The sequence below is a fragment of the Chlamydotis macqueenii genome, chromosome 25 (genome assembly GCF_036417535.1).
Source record: "Chlamydotis macqueenii isolate bChlMac1 chromosome 25, bChlMac1.mat, whole genome shotgun sequence".
Taxonomy (NCBI): domain Eukaryota; kingdom Metazoa; phylum Chordata; class Aves; order Otidiformes; family Otididae; genus Chlamydotis; species Chlamydotis macqueenii.
In genome coordinates this window covers 1194573-1216275 of record NC_141580.1, presented here as the reverse complement: position 1 = coordinate 1216275, position 21703 = coordinate 1194573, and the positions used below count along the sequence as shown (strand labels likewise).

Genomic DNA, 21703 nt, shown 5'->3' with positions numbered 1-21703 from the left:
TCAAAGCACTCGACAGCGACACTCGGGGACGCGCTGTCCCCCGGGACGGGGCTGAGGGGCTCCGGGCGCTGCACGCGTGGCCCCGGCTCATCACCTTGTTTATCTGGGGGGGTGACACCAGGAGCAGCCCCCGGCCGTTCCCGCGGGCTATGCCCGCACCCCCCGGTGCCCACGCCACTGCCGGCACCTCGGTGCGTCCCGCCGAGGGCCGAGCGGGTCTGGCCTCCCCCCGCCCAGCTCGGGGGCGCAGCTTGGCGTCGCAGCAGGGTTTTCGCTCTCTTCAGTGGCTCCAGATTGTGACTCTTGTGCTGGCTCCCTCACACGTAACCGATCGGTCCTGAGAGCTTTTCCCCCGTAAATTACTTTGTGCGACGGATGCTCGCGGCCGCCGCAGAGCGGAGGCGGTGCGGGGCTGGGTGGGGGGGGGAAGGAGGGAGGCGGCGAAGGGAGAGGGGGGGGAAAGGTGTTTGAAAAGCCTGTTCACTCAGCTGCATTTTAATTTCCTTTTCAATCTTGTCCCAATTAATTTCGCAGAATTAATCTCACAGAAGCAAAGTCGGCAGTGTCGAGGCTGCCGCTGTAGCGGCGCGGCCGCTCTGTCTGAACATGAAATAGGAGCCGATATAAAAACCCATCTGGTGCCTTTGCAACCCGCGCCGCTGCTGCTCGAGCCCTGTCTGACATTTCGAGCATCGGCGGCAGGGAAAAGCGATTTGGGGGTCAGCGGACATCGGAGGCTGGGGCGGGGGGCACGGCGAGGGCCGGGGACGCGGCGGCGGAGGGGCACGGGCAGCGTCGTCACCCACCGCATCCCTCCCCGGAGTGGTCCCTTGGGTGCCGCGTCCCCGCGTCTCGCGTGGGTGCCTGTGCCAGCGCTGGGGGGCTTTGGGTGGGAGGCCAGGGCGTGCCACCATCGAGGGCTTTTGTCATCGTCCCCCCAGACCCGGGAAGGAGGCTCCCCAGTCCCACCAGTGCTTCATCAGGCCCCAGTGCCGCAGGGATAATGGGACCGGGAGTCACAGCCGGAGCTGGCCGAGTGGCACAGCCCGTACCCCCCCCCATCACCCCGCTTTGCCGGGACCCCGAAACACTGCTGTCCCGCTCGGTGCAGCCCGGCCGGGGAAACGAATCTGGGGAGGGGGGAAGCAGCAATCCCAGCAAACCCCCCCCCGGCATCGCGTCCCTCTCCCCGGCATCGCGTCCCTCGTCCCCTGGCTGAGTGATTTGTTCGTTATGATAATTATTTGGATGCAGCGAGACTTCCTATTTTAAGTGGGCTTAGTTGGATGTGACAAGCAGGCCATAAAAGCGGAGAAGTTAATTCTCTCAATTGCTTTCAGTGGAAGCGGGGGGGGGGAAGCGGGGGGCACATTCCCGCACCCTAGCCCCCGAGCGAAAGGCGTGTGGTGACATCTAGTGGCATTTTTCCTGGATTTGGGGCCATCTCGCTCGTGGGGAGAGGCCACGGGGGTGGCCACGGCCCCCCCTCCTCCCCCCCCCGTGCACCTCGGGGGTGATGGAGCACAGGTGTAATGAGTCCGGTCGGGGCTCAGCGCGCAGCTGCATCCCGGGGCGGTGGGCTCAGCACCCCCCTGCGGGTCTCCGATGGGATGGGGGCTGCGGAGATGGGCCCCCGGGGCTCGACGGTGTTCGACTCCCATTAATAACCCCTCCGGGAGGCTCCCGAGTCGGGAGGGACGGGGATGGGACGGCGGGGTCAGCTGGAAGGCAACGGTCACCCACCGGTCAAATTCAAGAGAGGGCCATCCTTCCCCCGCCGGCCCCCTCGCCCCCCCGGCGGGAACCAATCGTCCAGAACAAGCCCCTGGCAGCCTCATTCCTCCCAGGTAATTTTTATAAATGAGGGGACACCCGTCGCAGGCTAGGACAAAAGGGTGGCCGCGCGCCGGGGAGGCGGCGCCGATGATGCCCAGCGCCCGTGCAACCCTGATGCTGCGTCCCAAATTTGCCCCATCCAGGGAGGCTCGTCCGCGCGTCCCTGATGCTGCATCCCAAATTTGCCCCATCCGGGGAGGCTCATCTGCGCGTCCCTGATGCTGCATCCCAAATTTGCCCCATCCAGGGAGGCTCGTCCGCGCGTCCCTGATGCTGCATCCCAAATTTGCCCCATCCGGGGAGGCTCACCCGCGCGTCCCTAATGCTGCATCCCAAATTTGCCCCATCCAGGGAGGCTCACCCGCGCGTCCCTGATGCTGCATCCCAAATTTGCCCCATCCGGGGAGGCTCACCCACACGTCCCTGATGCTGCATCCCAAATTTGCCCCATCCGGGGAGGCTCACCCGCGCGTCCCTAATGCTGCATCCCAAATTTGCCCCATCCAGGGAGGCTCACCCACACGTCCCTAATGCTGCATCCCAAATTTGCCCCATCCAGGGAGGCTCGTCCGCGCGTCCCTGATGCTGGGTCCCAAATTTGCCCCATCCGGGGAGGCTCACCCACACGTCCCTGATGCTGCATCCCAAATTTGCCCCATCCGGGGAGGCTCGTCCGCGCGTCCCTGATGCTGCATCCCAAATTTGCCCCATCCGTGGAGGCTCACCCACGCATCCCTGATGCTGCGTCCCGAATTGTGCCCCACCCACGGGTGCTATCCACACATCCCCATTGCTGCAGCCCAAATTTTGCCCCGAGCTCCGCTGCTTTCGCCCCCGCCCTGCCCTGCGCAGTGGGTGACCCTGGTCCCCGTGGGGCGGCGGTGGCCGTGCCAGGGACACGCGGGGCCCCTCCCCACGGCCGTGGTGGCCCCGTGCCCGTCTCGGGGGGATGCTGCGGCGTTGCCCCCTGACCCGTGAACTTCTCGCGGGCTGGCGCGTGGCTCTGCTGGGGGGGTGAGGGTTTAAGGCGCACCCTGACTGTTTATTTGGCACGGGAATTTATAACAAACGCTGTTAAAGACTCCGGCTCCGACAGAGGTAATAATAAATTCACTGTTAAAGACAGAGCTTTAATTCCTCATACCCTCCAATACCGCGCAGAATAAACTGTATTCATCACCGAGTAATTTTTTACCACATAAATCTTTAAAACGAAGCGTTGTAGGCTGTTGAGGCTGAAATATTGTGAATTTATTAGGTATGCCCGTGTAGTATTGGATTCAGAGGTTTCCATTCGAATATATTACGGGGGAAATTTGTGTCTTTAAGTGTGACAATCCTTTCATTTTCCAAAGGCAGTGTTATCACCAGCAGCTCCTCCAGAGCCGCCTCTGCCTTTATTAGGCAGAGATGGAGTAACGAGCCCCTCGGTAATCTGCCGGGGAGGTGGGGTGGGGGGGACGTTGGCTGCCATGCCCTGCTTCAAACGGGTGGCAAAGAAAAAAAAAAATAATAAAAAAAAAGCAGCTTTGTGTTTCCACCGTTAAAAGCCCAACGATTTCCTAGATTATTCTGTAAAAGTGGGAATTTCACCTGGGGTGGTGGCGACGGGAAATGTTAAAGCGGAGCCTGGTCGTGGTCGTGGTTCCGCAGATCCGCGTGTTCCGCGTGTACGCGCCTGCGTGCGCGGGCGGGTGGATGCGCTCGCTCTGATTTGAGAGGTGCTTAACTGGGAAAAGAGGGAACGAGAGGGGACCTGGGGGTGCAAATCCGCTCGGGAAGGTTTGACATCCAGCATGGGCTTGCCAGGAGGGGAGCGGCCGCCGCCGCCCTCACGGTTTCGGTTGGCCCGCGCCTGTTGAGCACCCGCGTTTCGAGCGGGCGCCCGCGCTACCTTTGCTAACGCACGATACCAGCAGACAGGAGAGATCTTTGTTCGTTAGCGAGAGACGGAGATAATTATAAAACCATCTCCCGGTTCATGAGGCGCGGGTAACATTTAAGCCAATTGACGTGGTAACATTTAAAGCGGTTCTATTGCGAAATGTCACGTTCGGTCTGGTTTCATTAGGGACGAGTTAATAGACGGACGGAATTGAAGCTCCCAGGCCCGGGCAGAAAATCGAAAGTTTCCCTTTGCCGTAACTCAGCCTCTGCGCCGCCGCCGTCCCTTCCCACGGACCGATCCCCAAAGGTCCCAGACTTCCAGCGCTTCGTCCTCCCCGCAGCAGGTGCAAATCAAGAGTCAAAAATGAGAATCGCGGGCGGCGTAGAAATCCCGCGGCCGGGGCGTGCGGAGGAGCCGGGTTGGGGGATGACGCTAACACTAACGCGCACCGTTACCGTCCAGCGTCCCCCGTTTGTGCTCCCCTCCGCCCTGGGATGCTCGCAAGCCGCCCGTGTTTTGCGCTCGCTTCTGCACCGTCTCGCCTCTCCTCCTTTTTTTTTTTTTTTTTCCCCTTTTCCAAGCTGCTCCATCTGTAAATGAACAAACATCTTGATTTTATGGCCTTTCGCTTCCTACCACGGAGGGGTGGAGGGGAGGGGGGGAGGTAGTGGAATGCCTAAGTAAGACTTTAATTCCGAATTCATTTGTGCCGTAGCGATGGAGTTGTCACAAACCATAATGCAGTATTTAATTAAAATAACAGAAGTGTATCTAGATATGTCCTGGGGTAGCTATCACCAAATGATTGCCTGCGCTACCCGGATTGTGCTTACGGAGCGGCGCGGTCTGCGGTACGGCTGAGCGGAGGCAGCAGAGGAAACGTGGAAAGCTTCGTTCTCGCAAAGGCTGTGCCTCTCCTGCCCTCCCCCTGCTCCAGTTCCCCACCCAGCCGGGACCCTCGCTGTGATTTCGGCTGCACGGGGCACCGGGGGGTCCCGGCGTTGGCTCCTGGTCCTGACCTGGGGCGTCTGGGGGCTGCCGGGCGTTACGGAAAGGGGCTGGGGTGGAGGGGGCACCCGCTCCCGGTGATCCCCTGTCCCAGCTCGGGTCCCTCTCCCACCCCGGCAGCAGCAGACGCACTCACCCCGTGTGTCCCTCGCCCCCTCCCCGCGGCCCTCGCAGCGATCCGTGGGGGAAAGGTGGGCGGTTTGGGGCATCAGTTAATTAGGAGCACAAACCCTAACGGAGGGAGGCAGGCGCGACGCGCAGGCTGGCTGCGGTCAGGTTTTGTGGAGCGGGTGCGAAGAAAACGGGCGTTTCGGCACGTTCTTGGTAAAGTCACGGAGCCACCGCCTTCGCCGCAGCCCCTGCGCTGGTCCCGTCCCTCCTTGTGGCACCGCGGCCGCAGGCAGCCCCTCGGCTGTCCCCATCGCCCCCTCCACCTGCCCCCGGCCCGCCAGCCCAGCTGAAGGGGAAACGGTTGCGGCGACCTTGGTGGGGAAGCGGTCCCGGGCGTCGCTGGGTAAAGATTTTTTGACGATGCCCATCGCATCGTCGGCACTGGCTGCTCCCGTCCGCATCCCCTCAGTCCCCTCTCGCAGCTCGGGGATGGACGGATGGACAGATAGATGGATGGATGGACGGATGGGTGGATGGATGGATGGATGGACAGATGGGTGGATGGGTGGATGGATGGACGGATGGGTGGATGGCCGGCTGGCTCCTCGCACGCGCGCGTGCACGCGCACGTGTACGCAATTATCGCGAGCCCTCCTCGCCGGTCACAGGCAGGGTTTCAACTCAGATGGCTGCTCGTTTTCATCAGGCGTGAGCGTTCAGGACTTTAAAGGCGAAAATAATTGGCTGCAGAACAAATTTAGGAAATGGAGTGTGCGATAAAGCAAATAAAAATCTCCCGGGTTTTTTTTTTTTCGGAGGCGAGGGCAGGGGTAGGTGGGAAGGGAACGGGTCTGGGCTCGTTTTACCTCCCTTGCAACTTTGCCATTAAAGTTGCACCTACAGCGAAGGAAGTTTGTCCGTGAAAAATGGTCATTTTGTTTCCCCTGCTCAAAGCACGTTATTAAAATGCTAATTTAAAAGAAAAAGGAGTTAAATATCTAGCAATGGTGCAGTCTAATTGCAGCCATAATGAGCTCTCTAAATGTGAGTGCCCCTGACACACGGAGAGCATAAACAGCCCGCAAACACATCATTAGTGCGCGCCTTCATTTATTCTGCCGACCTGGCGCTGACCCCGCCGGGGGTCGGGAGGAGCAGGTGGATCCGGCTGCGCCGGCCCCCGGGGATGCAGGAAGCCAAGCCGCGAGCGGCTGCCATGGCAACGCCGGGGGATGCAACGCCGGCCCGAGCTCCCCCCGCCCAACCCGTGCATCCTTCCCCTGTAACCCTGCTGCACCCCCGGACCCCGCGCCCCCCCCCGCACCCCGCGCACCCCGCCCCGACCTCCACGCACTCTTGCACCCCCCAGACCCCACGTATGCCAGGACCTCACACACTCCCCCCTGGACCCTGCACAGCCCCGGACCCCGTGCACCCCCTGTATCCCACACATCCCCCCTGCACCCTGTGTACCCCTCGTGGACCCCTGGAGCCCGTGCACCCCCGGCATCCCACGCACATCTGTGGGGTGGTTTGGGGGTGGCAGCACCCAGCAGCCCAGGGAGGGAGCGGGGTCTCCTGGTGGAAATAGAATCATAGAAATCACGAAAGGGTTTGGGTGGGAAGGGACCGTTAACGGCCACCCAGCCCAACCCCCTGCCAGCAGCAGGGACATCTCCAACCCGATCAGGTTGCTCAGAGCCCCGGCCAACCTGGCCTGGAACGTTTCCAGGGATGGGGCATCCACCGCCTCTCTGGGCAACCCATTCCAGTGCTCCACCACCCTCAGCGTAAAATATTTCTTCCTTATATCCGGCCTAAACCTGCCCTCTTCTAGTTTAAAACTTGTCCTATCGCTACAGGCCCTGCTAAAAAGCCTGAGCCCATCTTTGTTGAAAGCCGCCTTCAGCTGTTGAAAGGCCATGTGGGGGGATCGGCCTCGGTGCGACAGGGAAACTGAGGCAGGGAGCGGGGATGCAGCTGAGCCCTAGGTCACAGCTGTGCCAGGGTGGGGGGACTCAGGAGCATGGGGTGTCCCCCCCAGTCCGAGCATCCACGTCTGTTTTGCATGCAAAGCCGGGAGCAGGATGGGGCCCTCCGGAGAGAGGAATAGCGGCAGCCGCACACGAAAGCCAGCGGCCGAGGAAGGAGATTAATAAAAGCGATTCTTTGGAAATGATTTTTGCTCCATTCCAGCCTGTTTGCTTCTAAACAGCCTCGCTAATCGCCTCCCAGCAACAGCACAATAACTTCCCTCCGATTTTCCCCCTCCTCTTTTTTTTTTTTTTTTTTTTTCTCTCCTCTCGCTCGCCTGTCCGAGGGGCACAGGGACACGGTCCCTGGGAAATATTTTCAAATAAAAAATATCCCAGCCGACACCCCCGTCCCTCGCGCTCCCCTCCCCGCAGCCCCCTCCTCCCGTGCACTCTCGATGAACCTGTGATATTGTAGCAATGGCCCTTGAAGTGCGCCGGGGAGGTGATTTAGGAGAATATTAAAGGCAATGTGGAGATCCGAAGGCGCCTCTCTCAGGGAGATCTGGAGAAATACGCAGCACAGATGGGCTGAGCAGATTAAACATTTCCGTCACATTGTTTTCAAATTGTGTTTGCGGTGCCCGAGGGTTGGTACTGCGGTCAGAGCGCGGCGGAGGCGCGCAGAGCCGGGAGCCGCGCGCTTCGTGGAATAAATATTAATACGGCGGTTTCACACGGGCTCGCGATGCCGTCAGCGCCGCAGCGCGGATGCTGCCGCCGCTATTGTCTCCCGGCTCGGCGGGGCTCCAGCCTCACCTTCTGCCCGCTATCGCACCGCACCGGCCGCCGCCGCCGGCCGGCTGTCCCAGCCACGCGTCCCCCGCACCGTCCCCGCCTTGGCCGCGGTGTCCTGGCGGGGAGCCGACCGGGGTACCCGAGGGGACGTGTGTCCCTGCTGCCCCGGCCGTGTTGGAACCCCCAAGCCAGGCCACCCTCGGTGCGTGGTGCTGCCTGGTTGGGTGCTCGCTTGTTTTTGAGGGGAGATGACCAACGCCTGGACACCTTCGATCAAGCCGATCTCCCAAAGGAAAGCCTGAGAGCTTGGGTATGAGGAAGAAATTCTCTACTGTGAGGGTGGTGGAGCACTGGAACAGGTTGCCCAGAGAGGCGGTGGATGTCCCATCCCTGGAAATGTTCCAGGCCAGGTTGGCTGGGGCTCTGAGTAACCTGACGTGGTTGGAGATGTCCCTGCTCCTGGCAGGGGGGTTGGGCTGGGTGGGCTTTAACGTTCCCTTCCCACCCAAACCCTTCTGTGATTCTATGAACTCATCTCAAGGACGAGCTGTGCTGTCATCCTTCCCAAAACTGCCCACGTGCCTCCTCGGGCCCAGGTGGTCATTTCTGCCTGGCCTTCCCCAGCTGGGGACCATCACCTTCCTCTCCCTCCCTCTCCCTTCGTAGTGCTTGCTCTGAGCCCCTCACGCCTGTCAGCTTCTTCCCCTGGGGCCGGAGTGTTGGGAGCCTGGTGGGATGGGACACACGGATCCCGATGGGATGGGACACACAGACCCTGGTGGGATGGGACACACGGACCCCGGTGGGATGGGACACATGGACCTTGGTGGGATGGGACACACAGACCCTGGTGGGATGGGACACACGGACCCCGGTGGGATGGGACACACGGACCCTGGTGGGATGGGACACACAGACCCCGGTGGGATGGGACGCACAGACCCTGGTGGGATGGGACACACGGACCCCGGTGGGATGGGACACACAGACCCTGGTGGGTCCCAGCTGTGTGTCCTCAGCTCCTCCCAGCAGCTGGGAATTGACTCGTTAGACACAAGTGGAAATAATTTGGTTTTTTAGGACTTTACCCTACAAAAGCCCAGCGTGGGCAGGTAGTGGCAGGCTGGGATCTGAAGTGAGGGGTGAGCACCCCAATAATTAGCATCTCCGTGCACCAGGCTGGGTGCTGTGCCAAGGAAATGGCGTTCCCAGCCGCGTCCCTCAGCTGCCGCCGGTTCCCAATCCCCCAAGGACAGGTAGCTCCTGGATTTCCGAGCTCGCCGCAGCTCCCGGCTGCTTTTCGAGGTAAATAGATGTATAGCTGACCTGGTATAAAACTCCCGGTGTCAGCCGACCCCTCGCGCGCCCGCCATACCTCATCTATGAATTAGATCCCTCCATTTTCCTAACAATAATGTATGGCACACAAGCACTAATAATGGGACCCAGCAATCATAAACCGATAAGTCCCTGACTGATTGGCTTTTCCTTCGGCATCCATCAAAGCGTCATCGATCTCCTGCGCGAGACGGGGGTGATGGATGGCCTTCCCCGAGCCCGGCGGGGTTGTTTACGAGGGCTGGCGAGGGCGCGCGGTGGCGAGGAGGGCTCGGGAGCGCCAGTGGGGAGTAAATCCCATCCCTGCGGCGCGCGGGGACAGCCTGGGCGAGGGGCGCGGAACGGGACGATTCGGGCTCAGTGGAGCAGGGGAAGCGCTGCTGGAGGGAGGTGGCTGCGTGTTCAGGGTCCCACGGGGCGGTTGTCCGCCCGAGGGTGGTTGGCCACGTTCCTGTCGCTGCCTCAGTGACCACAGGCTTGGGCTGCGGGACGTCCCTCCCGATGTGGACGGGGGGAATCGGCGGCGGGGTCCTTCAGGGCCTCCGCGTTCCCGCTCCTGGGAAGAGCATCGTCTCTCCTGGGCGGTGCTGGAGGAGCCGCGGTGCGAGGCAGGGAGAGAAAGCGTGTTGTGGTGTCGTCTCGGTGGTTTTTCCCCATTTTCCCTCTCCCCCGTCGATGGCGACGAGCAGCAGAAAGCTTTGCACGGCCCTGCGCACCGGCCCGCCGTAACAGCCCCGGTTGCGGGCGATTATCTGAACGAGCGTCTGCTTCGGGATCGCTCGGCACTGGGCAGCTCGGGAACGCGATGTGGAGAGGTGCTCTGAGGGGTTTTCCTCCTTCGGAGAGAAAAACCGCGGCATTTTGGGAGCGGAGCGCGTAGAGGCCGCGGAGAGGATGGCTGGGCTGGGACGGTGGCCAGCGGCGTGTTGGGGTGACCCCCAAATCCAGTTCCCCGTTAGGTGCCAGCCTGGGAAGGGCGCTGGGGTCCCATTTGGCTTGGCCCTGCTGCGGCGCGGGGTCCGGCAGCACGCTCCCGCCGCGCGGCACCCGAGGGAGGTCGAGCGGGCGGGGGGCGCCAAGCATCCCCCTCCCCGTTCCCGGTGCCGCCGCACCGGCACGCTCGGGGCCCACCGCCCTCGCCGGAGCGATTATCTTCCCGATCCGTGGGTTTTTAGTCCCCTCTGTAAAGTCTCGGCTAAATTACTCTCCCAGTCCATCAGGTACGGAGCGCAGAGGCCCCATTAGCGTGTAATTAGGTGGATTCCAGCAAAACCATCCTCCAGCTCCCTCCTCCTCCTCGCCCCCCACCCCCCCGAAACCCGGTATCGGGCACCGGGACGTAAATGAGCATCTCCAGACGAGAGCAGAGTTCACCCTGCACTGGGCTCTGCCTCGCCGTGCCAGCACGCTCCTCCTTTTAATAGTTTAATAAAAATTAGCATAATTAACGAACATCTGTATGATCCAGAGCGGTGCAATTTGGCACTTGGAAACGAGGACTTAAACATTATGGCTGGGAGTTTAATGTTGTTTTAATTCTTCCTGGCACCGCGCGGTGGAAGGAACGCCGGGCGCCGCGCGCTCGCGGCTGGCTCGCATTTGCATTTTCCTCCCTCGGATTACGAGCGGCGGCGGGCTACCCGGCAATTCGTCAAAGCAGAAATTATTTTAAAATACCTCGTAGCGTTCAGGCTGCGGCGGAGCTGGGAGGGGGGAGCGGAGGCTGGGGGTCCCCGCGGTGCCTGGGGTGCGGCTCGGCCCCTCTGCTCCCCGGTCAATGAACCCAAAACCCAAATATTTTGTTTTTCCTTCTGGTTTTGCAGCAGGATTTTTTGTTTTTCCCCACAATCCCTCCCCGCTCCTTCCTTTCCAGCAGCGTCGCGGGGGGCTCAGTGCTGTTCACTGGGGTGTGGGTCTCCGGGGAGCATCGGGATCCCGTCCCGGGGAGGGCTGGGACTCCCGGGACCCTTTCCCAGCTCCGGCTCCGGCAGCACCGCCTGCAGAGCTGGGAGCGCTGGGATCCGTGCCCGTCCCTGGTGATGCTCAGCCCCTCTCCCAGGAAAAGCCGTTTCCCTGTCGCAAAGTAGGGGTGAGCCCAGGCACCCAATAAATGTCCCAGCCGGGCACGGCGGGGGTCAGCGCTCGCGTGGGGGGACGGGATGGGACGGGCTGCTGTGCCCATCGCCTTCAACGTCTCCTTAAAAAAAAAAAAAAAAAAAAAAAAGAAAAGAAAAAAATATTTTATTTTGATGGCCAACTTTATAAGCCTGCGTGTGCTAGCTCCTCCTCTTGCTTGCACGGGGGGTGGAGGTTTTCTCTAATATCTGCTGTCAGAGGGAAAATCACGTAAATTTGGGGAAGGGACAGGTCACCCAGGCACGAGGCGGCTGGAGGGGCTTCAGAGAGCTCCAGGCTGGAGCCTGGGACGTCCTGAGGGTTGTTACCTGTAAATAAAATGCCCCAAAATACCCCGAAATGCCCCAAAACACCAGGTGTGAATGAAATGCTGAGTTTCCCAGCAAGCCCCACGGGAGCCAAGGCGAAGGGGAGAGCGGGGCAGGAGGAAGGAGGGGGCTCGGGAGGGGATTTACGCGGGGGAGAGGTGGGACAGGGGTGTTTTCTGGTGGGAGCTCGGGGGCTGCCCTCTGTGGGCGCAGGGAAGGCCCAAACCCGCGCCCCCCGCGCCGCGTCTCCCCAGGAGTACAACGTGTACGGCTGGTGGGTCGGGGAGCTCGGCGAGGCCGTGGGGATCGTCCCCAAGGATTACCTGGCGGCCGCCTACGACCTGGAGGAGCGATGAGGACCCAGGTGAGAGCTGGCACCCCGGGGTGCACCCCCTTCCCCCCCCCCCCCCCCCATCCTGGGGTGCCCCAGCCTTTGGCTCCGTCTCCTGGTCTCCGTTTCCGTGGGAGCAGCTCAGGGACGATGCCACCCTGCCCCGTGTCCCTCCCTGGATTCCCAGCCCCTCAGGCTCCGCCGGAGCGATGGGCTCGGACCACGGGGGGCCTGCGCCAGAGCCGGGGGCTGCGTGTCGCCAGCTGTGACACCCACGCCGACACCAGGCGCTGCGTGCGCCGTGCTGTTCTCTCCCAGACAAAACCCGTTGCGGGGGCTCCTGGCCGATGGGGAAACTGAGTCACGGAGCAGGGCTGGGGAAGCGGGAGTCGCCGACGTGCGAGGCCGCGTCAGTCCCGGCCTGCGTCTCCATGTCCCCTTCCCCACCGTCACCCGTGTCTCTCCCCCTTCCCAAATCCAGGTGCCTCTCTCCCTGGCCACGCTGAGAAAGCGGCGAGACCCTCCTCAGCGCCAGCCCCAGGCTCGTCGCACGAAGAGACCCCGCGTCCCGTCACCCCGCCGGCGCGCGCTGCCCGGGACCCCCGCTCTGCGCCGCGGTGCTGTGGGGGCACGGCGGGGGCGCGGGGGGCTGGCAGCCCAAAATAAAGCCATTTTCCTCCCCACCTTCGGCTGCTGCGGGCTTCGTTGCGGGTCTGGAGCCGGAGCTGGGCGCGGGCAGCGGCCCCTCGCCCCCCGCCCTGGCTCTGAGCATCCCCGGAGCCCCCCTGCGCCGGGCCCATCCCAGCCCACGACTGAGGATGAACCCAGCGCATCCTCCTCATCCTCCTCCTCCTCCCGCACTTGGCTGAAGGGCCGCTAGATGGTGGTAAGTACCTGCTGACCGCAGCCTTCCCGGGGAGGGTGCCCAAATCCCCTGGGCTGCGCCCGAGCAGCCCCCCAGCACCCACCAGCCCTCGGGCGGCGGCGGCGGAACGGGAGCATCGCCCGCGGGGCGAGGCCGGGGCGCGGCCGGCTGCGCGGGTGTTTGGGGGCCAGGCACGAGTGGGGAGACCCCGCGGGACCCCCGAGGCACACAGGGGGCTGCGGGGACACGGCCGAGCCCACCCATTGCCAGGTTCTCGCTCGCGCCCACGGGGGCACCTCGCACGGGGCGGTTTTTTGGTGTGAGGGGGGTTTGGGGAGGCCCGGAGCTCAGCTGGGCTCAAATCCCTGCGGAGCGGCTCCCCCAGCCCCGGCTCCCCGCAGCGGGGGCGACCCCAGAGCGGCCACGGCAGCCGGTGCCGGGGCACGGAGATCCGGGCACCCGGGGGGGGGACGCTCTGCCCCTCGGCGCGATGCTCAGCGCTCCCGTCTCCGTTTCCCCATCCCTGAGCACCGCGCCCAGGACAGGTTCGGGAGGCTGACAAGGGGTGGGAGGCTGAAAGCAAGGTAGAGGCTGTGGAAAGTGGAGGCTGACAAGGTGTGGGAGGCCAACAAGGCATGGGAGGCCGAACGCAAAGTAGAGGCTGGGGAAAGTGGAGGCTGAAGAGGTGTGGGAGGCCGGCACAGGAGCAGAACGCTGCGGCCGAGCACAGGCTGCTCCAGCCCCGGTCAGAGCACGACCCCCCCCCCCCCCCCCCCCACGTTGCGCTGTGCTGTGTAAGGTGGGGGGGCGCGGGTGGGGGGGGGGGGTGGGAATGAGCACCCCGGTTTGTTTGCACGGATTTGGGCGCCAGCCTGGCTGAGGGCGCCGAGGCCGCGCTGTCGGGGAGCCGGGCCCGTGGCCAAGCGGCAGGGCTGGGTTTCCCCGGCAGGCGCTGGGGAGGGGAGCGCCGTGCCAGGCCGCGAGGGCGCGGGGCCCAGCCAGCCTCGCCTGCTGCGCGGTGGCGGGGGGCGGGGGGGATGGGTACCCCCAGCAGCTCCGCGTGCCTGCCGCCTCCCTGACCCCGCAGGGTGACGGGGTGGCGGCTCCGTGCCTCACCCGCTGCCGTAAACCCCCCCTCCGGTGCAGCATCGCCCGCGGGCGTCGGGCTACGGAGGGGCTGAGTCCCCACGTGTGGCAGAAGGGACTGTGACCCCCCCACCCCAAAGCTGCCCCACGCGGTGCCGCCCAGGCGGGACCCCCCCAGCCCAGGGCGGCGCAGCTCCCCGCGAGCTTCCCCCCCGCCGCCGCCGCGGCCTCTGAGTCACTGTTTTCCTGACAGCGCTGCGAAGCCGCTAAAAATAATTTCCGCCTGGCTCCGAAACCCGGCCGGCAGCGGGGCTGCGCCCGCGAGCGGGGGGACGCATGGGCGCCACGGGACCCTGCGAGGAGGCGGGAGAGGGGACGCAGCCCTCGCTCGCAGCAGCCCCCACGGGCTGCCCTCCCCAAATCCGCCGTGGGAGGCCGGACCCGGGGCCGGCGAGGCGTCGAGAGGAGGACGCGGGCGCGGCAGCCCGAGCGCGGGGTGCAAAGCGTGGCGGGAGGGAGCCGGGGGAGGGGGGAGGCACGTTGCCGGCGTGAGGCTGTGCGCAGGCAAGGGCCGCGCGTGGGCGCGGGTCCGTGGGCGCGGGTCCGTGGGCGCGGGCACGGCCCGCGGGCACAGCCGGCCTCGCAGCTGCGCCATTCGGAGCCGCACGCTTGTGAATTTGACATGAATATGGATGGGGGGGCGGGGGGGGGGCAGCCAATGGCCGCCGCGCTCCGTCGCGCCAGCATCTGTCAGCCTTCGCCATGAACTTCTCCTGACATTTCGGTTGTGCCTCGACGGGTTTCCAGCCCTCCCTCCCCCTTCCGATGCATCCCGGCCCCCGCGTGGGGAACAAGACCCCCCCCCCCCCCCCCCCGGCAGCCGGGCCCAGCGCTGCCAAACTCGCGTCAGAGGCCGAGCTGCGACCCCCTCAGTCCTGCCCGCACCCCGGGGCGGTCGCTAGCGTCCCGTGCTGGCCCCGGGGACCCCTCCGCTGCCGGGGCAGGGTCAGCCCCCGCGGTTTCAGCAGCTCCAGCCCTGCAGTGCGGCGCCGTAACCCCCCCTTTTCCCCAAATCCGCCTATCCGCAACGAGCTCAGCCGCAGCTCGGCTCCCGCCACCCACGCAGCGAGGACGCGCGTTGCCAGCCACCAGTGAGTCTCCTCTACTTCGTTTTTTTATTTCAAGTCAGAGCGCGTCGGCTCTGCCGTCACCAGTGCTGGGGCGGGGCGGGGGGGGAGGGAAGGAAGAGGTGCAGGAGGGCGCAGCGGGAGGCGTCAAGAGTGGCCAGAGCCCAAGCACGGCCGGACGCTGGCTCCAAGGGAGCCGCACGCTCCTCCTGTTTCCAGCAAAGTGGGTCCTGGCTGTGAGCCCCCCCCCCCCAATTCCCCGGTGTGCAAGGAAGGAGCCCCCTCCGGAAGGGGCATCCCCTCAAAAGCGCAGGGGGGACAAACCGCCCCCCACCCCCCCACCGACTTGTTCCCCTGCCCCGTGCTCCCGCGCGGAAGCTCATCCCTGCTGGTCCCAGCCACGGGTGACGTGTGGGGCGAGCGCTGTGCCAGGAGCCCCCCAGGTGCGGATATCTGCACCCACCCGCGGGCCGCGGCTCCGCGCAGCTGAGACCATCCCGCCCAGGAGCTGCCCCGCGCCGCCGTCGCTGGGGAAAGGCAGCCTGCCCGGCCCGCAGCGCGGAGGGGAACGTGGGGGACGCTGAAGAGAGCCCCTGCTCCCAGCCGAGGAAAGCCTTCCTCCCTCCCGCCGGCCGAGAGCCGGTGTAGCCCCCCGCCCCGCGCCAGGGCCGTGCCGAGAGCACGGAGCCTCGCTGAGCCCCGCTGCTGCTCTGCTCACAGAGCGCAGGCTGTGGGGACGACAAACACGGGTTTCGCTAACCACTAGATTCCTCTCCAGAGAGAAGAGCGATACGAACGCGCCGGCTGGGACGCCAAGGACAGCGGAGAGTCGGCCGGGAGAGAGCACGTGAGCCCGGGCCACGGCCGCGTTCCCAGCGCAGCCCCAGTCCCGCCAGCCTGGGCATCCCTCTGGTTCCGCAGCGGCTCCTCTTCCAGCGAGGGCTGCAGGTCCTGGGGAAGGCAGGCGAGGTCGCTGGAGCCGTTTATTGCATCTCCCGCCGTCCGCCCGAGGGCTCAGCCGGCTCCTCCGGGCTGTCGGAGTGGGCGTCGTCCATGCCGAAGTCACTCCAGTACGGGAAGGTCTCCAGGCAGCTGGGACGCTGCGGGGTGCCCAGGCCGGCACAGCTGGACGGACAGAACAGGTCAGAGCGGGAACGCCCGTGTCTGAGGGGCAGGGGACCCCGCGCCCGCCGCAGGACTCGGACACGCGGGCGACGGCTGCGCTGGCTCAGTTTCCTGCGGGGAGCTGCAGCAGCGGCAGAGCGAGGACACCCTCCTCTCCCAGCGGCCCCCCCAGGCGCAGAAAACCCTGGCTGGCTGCAGGGTGGGCAGCCGCCCCACGGGAGACACCCGGTTAACGCCCCAGCGCGCAGCAAGCTCCGACGGGCACGAGGAGTCGCAGAACCCCCCGCGAGGACAAAGGCAAGAGGCACGGAAAGCCGGAGCTTTCCTCAGCTCCAAAGGCTCCTCGCTCCCCAGAGATGAAGGGAGGAAAGCGGCCAAAGACCTTCCTAAAGCTCAGCTTAAGTTCTTGTGAGGGACTTGAGCCCTTTTCTGTGAAGCCTTGGCCGCGGCCAGGCCAGGTCACCCTCCCGGGCAGCCTGGAAGGTGGTACGGGCCACTGGAACCAGCTCCCATCACCTGACCCCAGGAATTCTGCCCGCTCGGCGTGCCGGGCTGGGAAACCTCGGCTCGGCTCCGTTCCCTCAAAGGACTGTCACAAGGATCAGCCAGGGAAATCCCAAACCCATCCAGAGGGCTCTAGAAAGCATGGCAGCTCCTCTTCTTCCCAGCAGAGGCCGTTTGCTACTGGTGAGAGCCCCTCGCACGGGCACCAACCGTTGCAAAGCAAACTGGAGCCAGAGCACGGCTGCCAGCAGCGACAAGGGGAGACGGCAAACCACCAGCTGCCTCAGAGCACTGCCGGCGCCGGGCCTGCTCCCTCCGGCACGGAGCAGCTCCGGGCACAGCGAGGGGCGATAACCCCACCCCCCCCGGGTTACCTGGCGCGCGGGTCCCCGCCGGGCAGGAGCGCGGGACGGCTCTCCTCCTCCTGCGCCCAGCCGCAGTTGGACATGGCGTAGCGCAGGATGGCGTCCGTCACCGTCTGCGGGCCCTGCCCTTGCACGCACGCCTCTATCTCGGGGACCGAGAGCTGGCTCTGCAGGAACAGGTGCAGCCGGCTGTCGGAGAGCAGGACCACGTTCTGCACGACCCTGCGCACGGAGAGAGGAGGGCGAGTGAGGCAGGAGCACGGAGCCCCACCACCAGCTGACGTGTCCCACACCGCCAGGCGACCGTCGGCACCTCCGCCACCACGTCACAGCCAGTGTCTTCCGAGCGAGAGTGGAGCCGCGTGTCCTCTCCCACCCACCAGCCCTCACAAACGCCCTACTCACTTCTCCAGGAACTGCTGCAGCCCCTGTCTCCGCTTCTCGATGAACTCATCCGTGCTGCCCGCGAAGAAGGCGGATTTCCCGGGCAGCTCTGGGACGGGCCTGCGGGCACAGAGCAGAGCGGCGCCCCAGGGTCAGGGCACAGAGGCAGCAGGGCGCCGCGGCAGCACCCGGGACCCCGCTTTGCGCCGGGCTGGATCCCAGGAGCTCAGGTATCCCGTGTTGGCGCCTGGGGCTCTGCACACGCCTGTCCTGAGCTCACGCGGGTCTGCCGGGGCAGTGGGAAGCAGCGTCCGGCTGCGGGACGGGGAAGGAGGGAGAACAGAGCACGCTTACACCAAGCCAGCATTCTTCTGGAGCTGCTTCCTCAGCCACACGAACTCACGGTACCGGCGCCGCACGCATGAGGTCTTGGCAGTAAAGGCCTTGCTGTTGGTCTGCAAAAAAAAAAAAAACAAAAACCCAAAACAACAAACCCAGCATGGAAACAATCCCTGTGATTGGAGGACAGCAAGGCAGAGGAGGGCAGGAGCTCGCCCGCGCGGACCCCTGAGCTCAGGCAGGGATCCCCTGAGAGCACTGGGGAGCGTCCGAGGAGCTGAAACTGCCCGGAGAACCCGAGCAGGCCCCAGGGGAGAGAGCTCGGGCCTCAGACCCGCACGGAGACGGCGCAGGAGGCAGGGTGGGCCGCCGAGGGTCCCCGTTCACGGCTCCTTCCGTCCCCACCACACAGCTCCGCTCGCCAGCCCCGCGCACGGCACGGCCGAGCCCCGCAGCTCGCCCCGCTCCCGCGGGAGCGACTCACGTGGAGGAAGATTTTATAATCCACATAGGAGTTCCAGGAGCCTTCGTTCTGCACCCGGGGGTCCTGAACGCGCACCGTGGTCAGCTCCTGCGGCACAAACGCTGCCTGAGCGCGGGGCCGCGGCGCCCTCCGCCCCGCGCCAGCCTCACCCCCTGCGCAGGGCTCGGAGGGGCTCCCGGGGGCGCTGGGAGCACTGGTTTGCCTGGCCAGGCAGCGCGGGGCACCTCCAGCCTCTCCCACCCCTGCCACCGGCCGCCCCTCAAGCTCTGCCACTTGGCACCTCTCGCCCCCTGACCGAGACCGCCCCGCTGCGGCGCTGCCAGACCGACCCGCGGCGGAACAGCTCTTACTTCCTCTTGGTTCTCCAACATCCTAGAGCCAGAGCCCAGCGGGAAACATCTGCACAGAGCAAAAAAAAAAAAAAAAAAAAAAAAAAACAACTCGGTGAGACCAGACCACCACACCAGGCTCTCCCACCTACCCTGCATCCCCCCGGGCACCTCCGCAGCCCCTGCCTCCACGCCCGGCTGCCGTGGAACAGAGGATGCGTTCAAATCCAGCACCCATGGGGAGAGAGCACCCAGCACTCATCTCCCCGAGGCAACGTGGCCCGTTGGAGAGCGTGCAGCGACCAGAGCCAGAGCCTGCAACATCTCTTTCCTCCACGGCTCGTCTCCAGGCCCCCCCCTTGCCCCCAGAGAGGCACGGGCAGCCTGCAGCCTTCCGGAATGGCGCTCAAAAATCCCCGCGTCGCAGACAGAGGTGAGCGGGGCGCCCGGCTCAGCCGGGCTGTAACCACCCGGGACAGGACGGGGCCAAGGAGCTCGGGGAGCCGCAGAGGCGCCCGCTGCCCCCCGAGCTGCTGGCGGGCTCGCACCACGCCAGCCACGTCCTCCGGCACTGCCGGGTCCTGCCGGACCGTGTCAGCCGATTTGCCGCACCGCTACGTGCTCCGGCAGGCGTTCCTGTCCTGCAACGACACCGCGAACACGGCGCCAGGGCTTGGACGGGGGGTAACAGTGAGATAACCCCCCACACCCCCAAAAAACGCACAGTGAGACCCTTCCGAGGCAGAGTCCCCCCCACAGACCAGGAGCCCTCGTCAGGGGGAGCTGGAGGACCAAGCGCGTCCCGGTTTCGCCTCCTCTGCGGGATGGTTTGTGAGGTTTCGGAGCCCATGGGATGAACCGGCAGCGCAGGACGTCGCCCGGCCCGGCCGGGGCTCGCGAGGGGCACGGCTGCGTGCTCACGGGCGCGAAGCCGCCCTCCACCCGCTCCCCCCTCCACCCGCTCCCCGTTGGCGGGGCCCCGCCTTTCAGGCCGGGAGAGCTGCCAAGCGCCAGCCCGCGCTGCAAAGCCTGCCTTTGTCGCCACGCTCCGGCGCAAGGCCGAGCTCTAATTTTAGCTGGGACGCGGGGAGGGGCTGAGCCGCAAACCACGCTTTAAAAATCCGGCTCCACCAGTTTGCAGGTGCTTTCCGCAAGACTCCAGCCATCCCGTTCCTCCTCCCGGAGAGCAGGGAAATCGTTAACACCAGCGGAGAAGAGTCCCAGGCCCGCTGCAAGACGTCTCCGCGTAACCGAACGCTCCCTGGTGCTGGGTCAGGCTGCTGCTGTTCCCAATTTGGGCTGGGGCGGGGGGGCAAGGGGAACCTACCGAAAAAAACCCACCAAGCCATGCTTCAGCGCACGTGATTCTTCCCCCGGGAGCGGAGGGGAGCGACGGAGCCAAATGTGACATGAGTCACCGCTCAGCGTGGCGATGGGGCAGCTCCGATCCTCCCCCGCGCCGGGGCTCCCGGCCAGAACCAGTTCAGCAGCAGAACTCGACCATTACGTTCCCCGGCCTCCCCTGGGGACGCTGCTGCCGTCCCGTTGCTTTTAAAGCTCCTCGCTCTGCATAACAGCCCCGCCGAGATTAAAAATGCAGGAGGGAGAAGAGAGAGGCTCAGAAATTGCCTAATGGAAGAGCGGAGGGCTGCCAGGAAGAGGAATTTCATTCCCCAGCTGCTGAAGGGCGCTCCAAAGAGCGGGGAGAGCCGGGGAGGGGAGACGGCTCTCTGCAGCCGGCGAAGAGGTGGAAAGGCTGCGGGGAAATCGGAGCTCGGAGACAGAGACAGCGCCCGCGGCTTCTGCCTGCACTTTCATCCAGTGGTACCAAGAAATGCGTAATCTTATTTAGGCTTTACTTGGAGCTAATTGCTCTTAACTTGATAAATCAACTTAAACCCAGCGGCGAAGGCAGCGCTGAGCGAGCTTTAAGCATTTGCACCAAATCCTCTTTCAGGGCTTTTGCTTAAAGCCTGCGTTCAGGGGGCCCCGGGACCCGCGGTTTGGGCTCGGTTTCATCTTCCTCCAGTTTGCATCCCAGCGTTTTTTTTCCAGGGCTCGCGCTTCCAACGCTTCCTAGCTGGAAGGACACAGGGACGCCCCACGTCCGCGCTCCCGGCGCCTCACAGCTTTCCCTGCCCGGCGCTGGTCCGGCTGCGGGCGGATCGCCTCCCCCGGCCCCGCGCTCACGCTGCCGACAGAGAAAGTGTCGGGTTTTTCTCTCTCGCCAGCTTTTTCTCTTCCTGGCCGACTCGGTCTGTACCCCTCCGTAACGGCAGGGCCTGCAGCGAGCCCCCTTCCCTGAGCAGCACCGGCCAGTGACGGTTAACGCAGCTCCGGGCGGCCCGAGGCGTCGTGTCCCTCCGTGCAGGCACAGCACCGCGCCGGGTGACTTCCAGCCACGCAAAAGTCTCCGAATTTCGAGGAAAACCCGACAGAGGAGCTCCACGGCAGGAAAAGCGGGAACGAGTCCTGTTTGTCTCTGCTTTCGCTCGTCGGGCCGGGGCTGCGCGGTCCGCAGCGGGTACCGGAGAGGATTTTCCGAGGTTGTTTTCCCACCCGGGAAGGAAGGGGCTCCCCATCCAGACAGGTACCCCAAATTGGGACCCCTCGGTCCCCCGCGGGAAGGGGCTGGCCGCACCCGGCCCAGCGCCCCCCGCACCGCAACACCGGGGCCGGACGCTCGACCACGCCGGGGGGGGAACCCGAACCCGGCCGCCCCCCCCCCCGCCCAGCTCAGCAGCACCGGCCCGGGGCTGGGCCCCGCCGCCGCCCTCCCCGCCCCACTCTCGGGGCTGACGAGGCGGCCGCTCCGGTCCCCGCGGCCTCGGCCCGGCCCCACCGGGAGAGGCCGCGGCACGGGGTGAGGCCCGGCCCAGCCCCACCGCCACGGCCCCGGGGGCCACGGATCCCCCGCCAGGGGCTGGGAGCGGGGCCCAGGGCACCCCGAGCCCCGCCGCCGGTTGGGCCCCGCACCGAGCGGCCCGGGCCTGCCCCCACCGGGCCCCTCCCTCAGGGGCCCCCTCACCTCTTAGCGCAGGCCGTGGCCCCTTTAAGCGGCGCGGCGGTACGGCTGCCTTATAGCCAGGGCGGTGTTTCCTCTTCCGGTGCGGGGCATGCTGGGAGTTGTAGTCCGCCTCCTCTGGCAGCGGAGCGCGGCCCAGGCCCTTCAGCTGCGGGCCGCCTCTCTGCGGGGCCCGGCCACGCCACGCCTCGGCGCGATCCCCACCGGGGCGGCGCTCACAGACCCAACCGGAAAGGCGGCGCCGAGCGCAGCCAAGAGGCGGCGAAGCGGCGAACTACAACTCCCGGTGCGCCTCGCGGCGGGGACGGACTACGGCACCCAGCGTGCCCTTGCGGCGGACGGA

General features: G+C 65.0%; 2 protein-coding genes across 7 annotated transcripts in view; one reads left to right on the top strand and one right to left on the bottom strand.

The window, feature by feature from the left end:
- The window catches only part of SKAP1 (src kinase associated phosphoprotein 1), a 147770-nt gene extending 135411 nt beyond the window's left edge, over positions 1 to 12359 (top strand). Inside the window, exons 12-13 of the mRNA XM_086766932.1 lie at positions 11651 to 11760; positions 12209 to 12359. Of these exons, the coding sequence (XP_086623058.1) occupies positions 11651 to 11752 (102 nt within the window). The 3' untranslated portion in view covers positions 11753 to 11760; positions 12209 to 12359. The remainder of the gene's footprint in view (positions 1 to 11650; positions 11761 to 12208) is intronic.
- Positions 12360 to 14832: 2473 nt separating this feature from the next.
- SNX11 (sorting nexin 11) lies at positions 14833 to 21430 on the bottom strand. Of its 6 annotated transcripts, none has more exons than XM_086766935.1 (7): positions 21364 to 21430; positions 18357 to 18405; positions 18007 to 18093; positions 17538 to 17638; positions 17205 to 17303; positions 16809 to 17021; positions 14833 to 15930 (listed from the first exon to the last, which is right to left on the bottom strand). In XM_086766935.1, exons 2-7 carry the CDS (start codon positions 18375 to 18377, stop codon positions 15789 to 15791), a joined length of 663 nt encoding a protein of 220 aa, XP_086623061.1. In that variant the 5' UTR covers positions 18378 to 18405; positions 21364 to 21430; the 3' UTR covers positions 14833 to 15788. The 6 variants fall into 6 exon arrangements, with proteins under 6 accessions (XP_086623061.1, XP_086623064.1, XP_086623065.1 ...); XM_086766938.1 differs by lacking the exon at positions 21364 to 21430 and adding an exon at positions 19541 to 20475; XM_086766939.1 differs by lacking the exon at positions 21364 to 21430 and adding an exon at positions 19060 to 19427.
- Positions 21431 to 21703: the final 273 nt, after the last annotated feature.